The sequence below is a fragment of the Hoplias malabaricus genome, chromosome 4 (assembly GCF_029633855.1).
Source record: "Hoplias malabaricus isolate fHopMal1 chromosome 4, fHopMal1.hap1, whole genome shotgun sequence".
Taxonomy (NCBI): Eukaryota; Metazoa; Chordata; class Actinopteri; order Characiformes; family Erythrinidae; genus Hoplias; species Hoplias malabaricus.
Genome location: NC_089803.1, coordinates 44339154 through 44352408, shown reverse-complemented (window position 1 = coordinate 44352408; position 13255 = coordinate 44339154). Strand labels below are relative to the sequence as shown.

Sequence of the window (13255 nt, the reverse complement as noted above, 5' to 3'; positions counted from 1 at the left end):
TGTTATGCTCAGGTGTATTGATCTCATCATAGTGGTGATGAAAGGACATACAGTGATGCTGAGTAGATTAATATTTACAGTTCAAGTTAGCTTTTATTTTGTTATTGGGAGTAGAAAACTCTTTTGTAGGAGGTGGTAACTGGTGGGTAAAGAGCTGAAGTGGGTAGAAAGAGAGCCTTATGGTGAGTCTTCCATCAGTATCAGACCGGACAGTGGACAGTAAACTGACTCAGAAAAGAAAAGAGAATGGAATTAGTTTTGTTCAGTATGGAAGCCTGTTTCCGCTACATAAAATAATACAAAAAGGCACCAGTTTTTAGTTTTCATTAATATGCAATTTGCTATCTTAATCTTATTTTGAGATAATAAGTCAATATATTGAGATACTAGTTAATTATATTGAGATACTAAGTCAATATATTGCAATAGGATTTCATTATTTTGAGATACTTAGTCAATATATTGAGATTGTATACTATCTCAATATATTGACTTATTATCTAAAAAAATTCATACTATCTCAAAATAATGAGATAGTATCTCAATATATTCACTTATTATCTCAAAATAATGAGATAGTATCTCAGAATATTGAGATAGCAACTTGCATATTAATGAAAAATAAAAATTGGTGCCTTTTTTTTTTATTTGTTGTGGAAGAAACAGGCTTCCATAGTTCAGGAATATGGAGGAGAACGAATGTGAATATTTTCAGAGTGGGCAGAGGTACTCTGTATTGTATTGTATGTATTTGTACACCATTATCTCTAAATCACTTGACCTCACTGAAGACAATTATTCCCAAATATTTTGAAGATTACTTTGCTTCTTTAATTATTTTGTTTTCAGATTTCTTTCATTATTTTCAAAATTTGGAGTAAATATCTTTAAACAAATACAAATCACAGGCTAAGGGCATATTCAGGCCTAAACCTTTAAAATGGTTTTATTTATTACATTAATTCTAATTAGGGACATATATGATTAGTAATTAGTTTGATTATTATATCATCTATTATTTTAGTAGTAAATAAATAAAAATAATAAACACTCACAGTCCCATCTTCAATTCTTCATTTCACAGAAGTGGACAATAATTCTCTTCTACTCACTTTTACATATGTAATACATAGTGATTTCAGCACCTGTGTTCAGCACAAAATGTGAGCATACAATAATTCCGTAATGATCCTGGTCCTTCTTTTTGATACTTTTTCTTTGTTGCCAGAAACTAATCATCAACATGTTATTTGAAATATTTTAATTATTGCAGATATGGAATCATGGCCCCAAATGTATGAAATAACTGATTTTAATGGTATTTCAACAAAAAGCCCACTTTTATTTGAGATATTCTGTGATTAATATTTAATAATGCTAATACATTTCAGATAGAAATAATTAAACCTCACTCCTTGTTATCCTTTATGTACCATTTCAGCTCAGTATAAGTGTAGAGTTTTAACTTGTTTAACTGGACAGGTTTCACCACAATCCTGACTAAAAATAATTTAAATTGTTTTAGGTTTGATTTACATGAATCACATATGAACTGCTGCTCATGTTCTTTGCGGAGCAATACTGAACTTTTTCCTCACCTCTATTGTGTTGTTCTTGTGTTGCTGCTTAACCCTCTCTGTTTATCTCTATTTTTATTTCGGTTTAAGTGGAGAGCATGGACCTCAGGGATCATACAATTTTTTTATATATTTAATTATTTGTTAATTTTTGGGAAATTAATTCTAGATACATGCACTTGATGAACAGAAATAAGTTAATTACTCACACATAACCACTCTACTGTTCTTTGTTCATCAAAGTTTCTCTGCAGGTGACCCTGAGGTGGGACTGAAATCTTTACCTAAAACTCTTCTGACTAACTCTAAGTGATAAGACACTGTTTATGACCTTGGAGACCAAAGCTAGCGCATACACACTGTGTGTATTTCCAGATGTCCAATCAGGGCATAACACGATATTTCTAGTCATATTCTGTCCATCCTCATTAATCTGAATGCCTTTAATATATTTCTGTAAGTCAATCATATTCAACAACATGCTTTTTGTGAGGTATTAAACCTCTTATCAGTTCATGGTTTTGCTCAGTGTCCTCTACTCGCTTGGCTATTTACTTATAAATAAACTACTTCACTGTGGAGGAAGAATGTTGACTTTTGTTCCTCTGGTTTTTGAGTTTATTAAGAAGTGGCAACCACACAAGGAATGATAGAAGCAGTAAGAAGAGAGGGGCAGGACAGGGGCAATGGCATCTTTATTGGAGGGATTGTGTTGTTGGGATGGCACAGAAATCCACACAAGTTGGACTGCACAAATTCTATAGAATTTTGTTCTGCCACTATTCTCCTCAACCAATTTGATTTTATTAAATAACATTCATTATCCGTAACTGCTTATCCAGTTCAGGGTTGTGGTGGGTCCAGAGCCTACCTGGAATCATTGGACGCAAGGCAGGAACACACCCCAGAGGAGGCGCCAGTCCTTCACAGGGCAACACAGACACACACACACACATTCACTCACACCTATGGACACTTTTGAGTCGCCAATCCGCGTACCAATGTGTGTTTTTGGACCATGGGAGAAAACCAGAGCACCTGGAGGAAACCCACACGGACACGGGGAGAACACACCAAACTCCTCACAGACAGTCACCCAGAGTGGGACTCAAACCCACAATCTATAGGTCCCTGCTATGTTATTGGGTTAAATGCTAATTCAGTCAATGATCTTAAATGCTTAAGTGGTCATAGGTTTTTTAAAATGTTAATATACCCCAGTCGGTTACTGTGCCTCACAGGGCTCTTCTTTACAACTAACCAGGAGATATCAAGGGCAGATCTACTCAGTTTTAAGCAGGGCTTGTTTGGAAATGGCCAGCAGGGGACAGCACTGTAAAGCAACCAAAATAAGATGTACTAACCATAGAGCAATTAAATAATGTGAGGTACTGAAGTGCTAGTTTTCTGATATTTGTGAAATGCTCAGTTCATGACACAGAAATGTTCATGTTTTCGTTTCATTTTTTAAAGTTATAAACAAACAAACAAACAAACAAACAATCACTGGTGCTGCAGGTATGCAAAAACACGTGTTCAAAGGCAGATTGAATTTTCAAGAGTGTGAGTGTGTGGCGCCCCATCCAGGGTGTGTTACTGCCTTGTGCCCAGTGAAATGGGATGGGCCCCTGACCCACTGTGACCCTGATCAGGATGATGAGTTTAAACAAACTGAATTAATTAATTAATTAATATGGTCTGCATCAGTCAGGATGTTCATTGGAACCCCCCCAAATAATTACGTCACTTCGTTAGCTTTGTTAGCTTCGTTAATTAATCCCCATTTTATGCTGAAATAATCACTTTTGGGATTAATACTTAATCTTAGTGAGTAGACAATTTTGCTATGTGTATTTAAAGCATTTTGTTTTTGTAAACAGTTGTAAGTTAATCGAGCTTTCGGTTTCAAGTCACCCGAATTGCTCTTGGCGCCAGAACAAAGGATGTGTCTGAAAATACCAGTCTACACTCCTAATTGCTTAATTTCTCACTTATTAGAACAGACTGTTGCTGGAACCAACATCTGAATGGATTGTGTATTTGTGTATGCAGGTATGTAATAGCCTCACTATAAATGATTTGCCTCTGTGTTTCAAGAAGGAAATATACACTATACAATTACTCACATATATTGCAAGACACAGTGCAGTGTTTATTTAATTTCATTTTAATTGCCGTCCTTCACTGTTAATGAGACTAACAAAAACCTAAATTTCACTTATAAAAAACGGTGGTAGAGTGGTGAGTCATATGGAGGACATGTTAAACTACGAGAAGCACATATCGTGCCATTTTAGCATGTATTAATGCTTGAATACAAATTTCACTGCTCACGTCAGGCCCTGTTACAGACCAATCTGCGTATGGTATAATGTGTGTGTGTGTTTTTAAACATATAGCATTGTCACATTGATTCTATATGGTAACATGATGTATAATTCCTGTAAGGAATGTCAGCAACATTTATGAAAATATATTAGATGATAATCACAAAGTAACTGTCTAGAACTCCTGTAATTAAAAAAAACTACATTTACATTTTTACTAACAGGCCATGGCAGATATATAATCCCACTGTTTTTTACAGAGTTAAAACATTTTAATTTATCAGTTGCTTCCCAAACAGTCTGTACTTTAAAAAATGAGTTCTTATCTACTTTTCAAGGCCATTATGTGCTTCTCATACTCCCTTCCATCCAGTTATTAAAGTATGTCTTTGTAGAGAAAGCTTGGCTCATGTTCATCTTTTCACTCATACCTAGGTTTTTTCCAGGAGCAGTTGAAGATATCACTGGTTTGTGATAACAGCAACATGTACTTTCCATTTAATGACTTTATGAACATTTTAGCCACATGGTTCCACTGACATGATTAACAATGATATTATTTTCTGGGATATTTTTTGACATGTCAGAACCTGACACATTACATGACACATACACATTACTCTGTAAACTTTGCTGGAGAGTTGCTGCAATTGCTGGTTCTATCATCTCAGTGGAATGTCTATGTATGTTTGCAGGAAAATAAGTCAAGAGAGGGGCGACTATTCTGTGCAAGTGGGTTCCTGATTCCAGAATCTTGTCATGGACTCATACAGATCCCAGATGCCGTTTCAGTGTTGTGGCTATATTCCAATGCACACAGGCCCTGAGGGCAAAGTAACCAAAATATTGAATAAGTTGAAAGAGCTTAGCAATGAACTTGCTAGGGATACTCAGAAGGGAAGGGAAGGTTGGTGGTCATGGTTGTTTTCTGGAGAGTGGGAAGCTGTGCTTACAGCAGTAGTATTGGTTGTGTTGGTAGTGTCACTGATCCTGTTGCTACTCTATTGCTGCATAAGACCTAAGATAAAAGGGCTTGTATCTAGAACTAAGGGTTCTGTGGATGGCCAGAATGCAGTATCGGTGAGCACTGACCAAACTGAAGTAATACTAATATACGCTACGGCTCCTGGTGCTGAAGTTAAGGCTTAAAATTTCAACAGGAGACTTCCATTTTTCAGTGAGGCTTTTAATTACAACTAGTTCTTCATTTAATCTCAGCTAATAGGGTGCACATGCTAATACCCTCTCCACATTTAATCATTGTGCCTTTTCTATGTGGGTAATAATCACAAACAGGCAGAAGATTTAACAGTATGACGGCCTTGTGTTGTGATTTACAAACAACTTCCCTTTATATTTGTTGCCACTGTAATGTTTCTGTATTCTGAATTGTGTTTTGAAGTATTGTATGCTGAAATCCATATCACTCATAAATGTGAGTAAGATGGGAATTACACTTATTGGTTACTGCCACCTCTTGAGAATGACCAGGTGTGAAATCTTAATGTTGTTGATTTCCTGTTATGTCAATAAACTAATAAACCAGTTCTTATAAACCTAGTCAGTTATGATAGTAAAAGCAAAATTAATTCATTATCTGTAACCACTTATCCAATTCAGGGTCACGGTGGGTCCAGATCCTACCTGGAATCACTGGGCGCAAGGCAGGAATACACCCCAGAGGGGGCGCCAGTCCTTCACAGGGCAACACAGACACACACATTCACTCACACCTATGGACACTTTTGAGTCGCCAATCCGCCTACCAATGTGTGTTTTTGGACTGTGGGAGGAAACCCACGCGGACACGGGGAGAACACACCAACTCCTCACAGACAGTCACCCGGAGCGGGAATCAAACCCACAACCTCCAGGCCCCTGGAGCTGTGTGACTGCGACACTACCTGCTGCGCCACCATGCTGCCTAAAAGTAAAATACATTCATTAAATGAATTTGTTGGATACAACAACCTTTCCTGTTACTTAAGTGTTTCAAATATACTTGCATCAACTCTATCGCATGTTAGTAAAAGTTTATTTACTTTTGAGGACATTTAATTCTAAACCTGTCATGTTAATAAAATGAAGAGCAATAAAGCACAGCCTTAATTAATTAATTAATTAATTAATTAATTAATTAATTAATACAGTTCAATACAAAACATGCAATGCACCTATAAGCCAGTAAAATATATTCTTGTCATCCATGTTCTTTGTCACACAGCAAGTAAGATAGAGGTGAGGAATAACTGCATATTTATAGATCCTTGTAGACAATGGCAAAGGAGTAGAGTACTAATCCAACTTTAAGGCACTATTTTTTTTGTCTTGTAGACTCGCAGTTTTGATAAACAGAGATGAGTTTGCAGAGGGGCGGCACATTGGTGCAGCAGGTAGTGTCGCAGTCACACAGCTCCAGGGGCCTGAAGGTTGTGGGTTCAATTCCCGCTCCGGGTGACTGTCTGTGAGGAGCTGGTGTGTTCTCCCGGTGTCCGCATGGGTTTCCTCCGGGTGCTCCGGTTTCCTCCCACAGTCCAGAAACACACGTTGGTAGGTGGATTGGTGACTCCAAAGTGTCCGTAGGGGTGTGTGTCTGTGTTGCCCTGTGAAGGACTGGTGCCCCCTCCAGGGTGTATTCCCTGCCTTGCGCCCAGTGATTCCAGGTAGGCTCTGGACCCACCGTGACCCTAAATTGGATAAGCAGTTACAGATAATAAATGAATGAATGAGTTTGCAGGAATTGGTTGCTGCTTTACTGTTCTAAAATGTTTCATGTTCTCTGGGTGTGTAATTCTGTTAGCAGAAAATTGATTCATTAAACATAAAACCACGGAAGGAAGCTAAACGTATAGTTTTTCCACGGTATGGGTGTTCGTATTTTGTCATCTAGCGGCAACAGAATGCAACTAGTGCAGCATTTAAGGTGAAAAAGAAAATCCAAATGAATCTATTGCTCATCCTTTGTATGCCGGATGTGTATCTGAATTTTTTTCACTCGTATTTTGGCATCTGAATTTCATCTACCGAATTTGAGCAACTTCAAAGTATAGTGTTTGAATTTTTTTAAGCTTGAATTTTTTTTATTTGAATTTATTAACCTTATTTATTAACAGTGAAAACAGGTTCTTCAAGAGCACTTATATTCAGATGCCTAATTGCGAAGCAAAATATTCAGAGGTGTATATCTGAAGACTTAAATTCAAAAGCAACAAAATTCAGATGCATAATTTCAGTGCAAAAAAATTCAGTGCTACAAATTCAAAGGTGGTAATATTTCAAAGTCTGATGATACAGATTTGCTTCCATAGATCTTGGTCCCGTGGTTCTACAGTTGCATGGCCAAGTTTTTTTTTTTACAAGAGAAAGACCAGGGTCTTGGAGAGAGACACTGTTTTACAGAGCATCAATTTTTTTGAAGCTTTCATTTTTAGGTAAAAACACTACATAGTGTTCCTTTAAATAAAATTCACTGTGGAGGAAGAATTTTGACTGTCGTGCCTCTGGCTTTTGGATTTCTTGAGAAGTTAACCACGCGGGTAAAGACTGGGGCAATAGCGGAAGATCCCAGACACAGCATATGGCATCTCTGTCAGAGGAGAGGTGTCGGGATGGCACAGAAATCCACACAACTGGATTGTACAAATTCCACAGGATGTTGATTGGCCCCTACACCCCTTCTTCCCCAACCAATTTAAGATATAATTTTATGTTTAAACAAATATATTAAACAATAATTCTAAGCTATAATTTTGAATGCTAATTAAGTCAATGAGCTTAAATCCAACCAAAATTAATTCATTGAAACCAGGCAGGTTCAGAAATGGCCAGCAGGGGACAGCACTGTAGAGCAACAGAAATGATAATGTGTTCAGGAAAAAAAAAACACCTCCAGAAAGAACTGTAATCTCACAAACAAACCCTCACTAGAATCAACTACTCTCCCTTTGGTCCTGATTGCTAAACCTGAACCTGAAAGTCATATACCCCAGTTTATCATTGTTTTGATGCACCTGGGCACATCATCAGTGGTGTATCCTTGGGTCACTGAGCATTTCAGGTCTTTTGGCAATCCAACAGATGACCCAGACAGATTTGATCACGTTCCAGCTTGTGTCCGGCTAGCCCAAATGCCTCTAAAGCTATGACTCTCCTGATCCACAGCCACTTCAAAGGAACTCCTGTTCCCTTGGTGGCAAAGTTTATGGCCCTTCACCTACTGGCTCCTGTGATGCTAAGCATGTTATAAATCCTGCAGAGTGATCTACATGCAGACCGTCTGGATCCCATCCCACCTGGATCCTGGGCTCACACCTTGCTCACCACCCACTAATTTGAAGGGCTCTGCATACTTTGCCCTCCTCCTCTTGTTGGCTTCCTCTATGTCATCCCTCCAGGGAATTGTAATTTCTGCAAGTATGATTTGCTTGAAGGTTTCTGAGATCAGTAGAGTATTTGGCCTCAGCATTGTTTTGGCCACAGTTTAGGAACGTCGGTTGCTTCCCCAGGTCAACTTTCAGCTCCCAGTGCTGTTTCTAGCAGGCCACAGGAGGTGGTTCATTAATCTGATGCTACACTCTGTCTGGCCATGACAAATGTTCTTCTTCACTGGGCAGGGATATTTCCCATGGCTAACTCCATTGTGTATGTTCTCTGCTATGGCCTTCAGTATTGGTCATGATGCCATTGCTAGCCCCTCTCACCCAGGGCTTTAAGCAGCTTTTGAGAATGTGCCCTAGAATTCATTTATTCAGACACAGAAGGCAAGATGGTGAGTCTGCTTTTCCCCAGCAGAACAAGTTGGATGAGCTTGGTAGATCATAGACAGCTTGGAATAAAAATACAAAAATACATTAACCATTTCAACAATATCAGGGTCACTATGGGTCCGGAGCCCACCCAGCACCATCGCATACACCATATACACAGTGCCAGTTCATTTCAGGGCATCGCACACTCTCCCAGTCTCTCAGACACTCACACTGGTAGACAATATCACACAGACAATCTACCTACCAACATGTGCTTTTGAACTGTGACTGGAGGCCAGAGAACCCAGAGGAAACCCATGCAGAGATGCAGCAAACTCCTCACAGACATTGACATGACAATAGCATTGAACCCAGGGCCCTGTTACCCTGGAGTCGTTTGGCAGTATCACTTACGACTGCACGGCCATGCAGCCCACACAGAAATTATTTTATTAATAAATAAAAACCATTCATAGGTACAGGAATTTAAGAAAAAATGAATATTAGAAACAGATTTTATAGGTAATTTTTTTAGGCAGGCATTATATTTCTATTGTTTCTTAAATTCCTGTATTTATTTCATTTTTATTTAGTATATTGTTGTATGTTTCTATATTACTTTATTTATTTTTTATTTTTAGAGCATTTTCAGTGTGGCCGTGATCAGTCAATAGACCTCTCCAGTAACTGCTGACCACATCTGATGATCTTTGTTTTTGCTATGTATTTGTACAACCTTTTCTAACCAGTGCTGCTCTCCAGTTGGTACCAAGGCAACAAAATGTCTGTAACAGTGTATAATAGATTATAGTTTAATTATGAGTTAAATGTACGCCAGAGAGTTTATGGAGCGGACACAGAGAGATGGTCAGTGAACGAATGAACAAAAGCGGTGTTTCTGCAGTTTATACCATGGTTCTGCTGAAAACAAGCTGATCTCCCCGAGACGCGCTATTATTGGAGGAACGCTGTTTAAAGGGGGCGGGCAGTCGACTGCCCGCCCCTCAGCCAATCAGCAGTCGACTGCCCGCCCCCTTTGATTGGCTGAGGGGCGGGCAGTCGACTGCTGATTGGCTGAGGGGCGGAGTGACCGTTGGTCAGTTCTGTGATTGCAAGTCTTGTCAGTGAGCACCGAGTCTGTGGAGGGTAAACACGCACAGAAGAGTCAAACACACCGTTTACTCCTGTCTTACGCTAGGTGTGTGCATTTTTGTAACGTAGTGATATTTGTGCTACGAGTCACTCCGCTTGATCCTCTCCGTTGGAACATGTTTGTGTTCTGGTCGTAGTGTGAGCGCCGCGGACCGCGCGGATCCCCTGAAAACGAGATGAGCGTCACTCCGGCGGGCTGTGGCTCAGCACCGCACCGCTTTGCCCACTACTTCGTCGTCTGTGGTTTAGACAACGAGACGGGCCTGGAGCCCGACGCTTTAGCCGGTAAGAAAAAGCAGACAAACATCTACAATAAGCATGGTAACAAATCATAGGGGATATTTTTTTGTCCTGTTAAACGAGAGCTAACGTTCACGTATAGGTTTTCAGAAGCTCATAAACCTTCGAGGGGCAAATGTGTTTGTCTCTCCCAATTTATTTGTCGGAGAGATTCAATACGTATGTAATTGTCTAGTTATATAGCACTAGTGTGTATTTGTGCGTGTATTAGCACATACCAAATCTGTTCGACTGAAGCAGGCGAGTTATTGGAATTCGTTTGGGAGATATCGCGATATTAACGACCTCCCACGAGCCCGTCAGATTTAAAGGAAAATGTACTGTTTAGCTAAATATCTGCATAATTCCGTCGTTGGCGTTAGCATCGTGGTTGGATGTGAACCGGTCTGTTGTAAAGTCCCAGATGTGTTTACATTTACGTTAATGAAGTTTGGAATAAGGGGTCAGTATATTTACAAAGGAAAAAAAATTTTTTTATTAGCTATTGCATTCGCTTAATGACCAGAGAACCGACCTGTGTTCTGAGTGTTTACACATCGATCAGCCATACATTTAAATTACTCCCTTGTTTGTACATAGATTGTCCATTTTATCAACTCCACTTACCGTGTAGGAACACTTCGTATTTCTAAAATTACAGCTGAAGTCCATCTGTTGCACTGAATAGTTCTTAGCCTGCTTTCACCCTGTTCAATGGTCAGGACCCCTAAAGGATCACCATATGACAGGTTTAATTTAGGTGGTAGATCAGTGCTGCAGTGACACTGACGTGGTGGTGAGGTTATGTGTTGCACTGGTAAAAGTGGATCAGAAACAGCAAGGTTGTTGAATGTTTTAAATGCCTCAGTGTCACTGCTGGATATAGAATAGTCCACCAACTGTAAATAGTCAGCCCAGACTGTCCTGTGTCCACTGATAAAGGACTGGAGGATGATCAACACAAACTGGGCAGCAACAGATGAGCTATTGTCTCTGAATTTACATTTCCAAGGTGGACAAATGAGGTAGGTGTAGAAATACAAGGTGCACCTATATGGTGAGTGAAACTAATAAAATGTACAATGAGTGTGTTTTTAGTAATTCCAGGTAGGGTACATTTTTGCTGATAATTCTAAAACATTGATAAATCTGAAGTAACTTATTTGGGTATGGTTAGCCTTACAGTGCTCTGTACTTTCCACCATGATCTGCCTATAAAGGTCTTTTGTATACATGTGTATTTAAACCAGTCTTATCTCAAAGATATCCTAATTTAATATCTCTAGCATCAGAGAGTTTATTTATAATCGCTTATGTTTTCAGTTCCAACAATTGGAACAATTTAGAATCAATGATTTTAAATCAAAATATTTTGAATTACTTTATGTGCTAAACACTGAATTATGCAGACAAACAATTGAGATTTTTGGGAATCTCTTGTATATTTAACAGCTCCACATGGATTAAAATATGATCATAAATCAGTGAACTTTTTGTTTTCTGTGGAGCTTCATAAGGTGTAACGTATTTCCTTGTGAAATAAATGAGGCCTGGGCATGACTAAGAAATATTACTAGTTTTGGCCTGTCTCATGATGTTGAATACCACATTACAGTCTATGTCAATGTGCTTGGGGCACTTTTGTGTATTCATGTTCTGAGGATGTAGCTCAATGAATATGATTTAATAGAGCTCTCACATTGCTTCATTTGTGTGGCAGTTAGGTTTCTGAAAATTGTACAGTGTTAACTTTGAAGAGTAGATCTGTTTACTAACATAATGTAATAGAAAAATGAAAGAAATAAAGGTGTGGGTTTGGGATCAACATGTCAGGATTTGTAATTGACAGAAGTGTGTTGTGAACAGTGTACACGAGTGCTGCACAGGGAACTTGACATGAAGGTCTGTACAAGATAGCACTGTATCAAAATAAATGCTTGTGATCATTATCATTTACAATATTACTTTATTATGTAAACATGGGTAAAGTTTCACAGCCTGTCATTTATTGCTCAGTTTGCACAGTCCATACATGGAAACTAAGCTGGAAAAAAGGCCTATATTATATTCACTGTTCTTGTTCACAAAAACCAGTGTGTTTGCTGTCTACAGCTATTTACCCTCATCTGTCATCACTTTTTTATAAGGGGTGTTTCAACTTGCACTGTTGCCTGAATGAGGAAAGCCAAACTAAACACAGTTCATCTTTAGTTGGAAAGGCACTGTAGCAAAACAGCTTGTTTTATTTTGTGGCATAAACAGAGGCTAGACAGTAATTCTTGGGGGTGCTGTAAACAAGAACAATCCAAAATTTGAGCCCTCGAAAGAAGGCTTGGAGAGTTGAGGCAGGTTTTAATTCATCTTTGCCAGCTTTTAGCTTCATCTCTCCTGTCCTGTCTGCCCATGATTGTAATGACTCTGAATTGGAATGTCTGGCTCCTTGTAAATCTTGACATCATTAAACAGTTAACTGTGTAGGAGCCAGCTTTGCTCCTACTTCCAAATGCTGTTCCTTTAGGTAAGGTGATTGTGTAGACTGTGCTTAAGTGTGTGTATAATGTGTGCAGAGGCAACCCTGGACTACGAAACCATGTATTTAAGTTGATTTATTTTTAAAAAAATGGCTTTCGACTGTTGTAGTCATCTGTATTTTTAGTTTTACATTCAGAGTTTTTTGAACCTATGATGTAATGAGATAGGAAACAAGAGTTTCCGTCTGGCCATGTGTGTTGTCTTGGTGTTCAGCTGCAGAGCCGGGAATCAGTGTGAAGTTTCTAAAGCTGTTGGAGTGTTTGAAACATTTTACTCAAAATGGCTTTTAAATCACAGCCTATTCTAATATTAAGGATGTCACATGTTCTTAAGGAAATTCAGTATGTAGTTCTCTGTGCATTAGATAAATGTCTGCAGTGTGTTTACTCTGCTCTGGAGCACATTACTAATTGGACACGGATATTATTCCTTATTTTTGTGCTCTACGATTGTAACAATACATAATTTTAGGTTTGATATAATGTTTGTGAAGGGGTGTTGCAAAGATCTTGATTCTGCATTGCTCTCGTTATTTAGCTCCTACACCGATTGAAATGGGGTCAGACAGGTAAAAGTTATGAAATGCAAGATCAGCTATATAGGATGACCCCTGTCATTTGAGTTTGGGTGCGACACGTAA

At 38.8% G+C, this 13255-nt stretch overlaps 1 protein-coding gene across 11 annotated transcripts in view; it reads left to right on the top strand.

The window, feature by feature from the left end:
- Window positions 1-9789: 9789 nt before the first annotated feature.
- Window positions 9790-13255, top strand: part of dennd5b (DENN/MADD domain containing 5B) — a 59933-nt gene continuing 56467 nt past the window's right edge. For 8 of the 11 annotated variants that reach the window (XM_066667346.1, XM_066667345.1, XM_066667344.1 and 5 more), the window contains exon 1: window positions 9790-10089. In XM_066667346.1, coding sequence (XP_066523443.1) covers window positions 9981-10089 — 109 coding nt within the window. In that variant the 5' untranslated portion in view covers window positions 9790-9980. Of the gene's footprint in view, window positions 10090-10368; window positions 10547-13255 lie in introns of those variants that run through there. The other 3 variants (XM_066667342.1, XM_066667338.1, XM_066667343.1) reach the window with 2 other exon arrangements.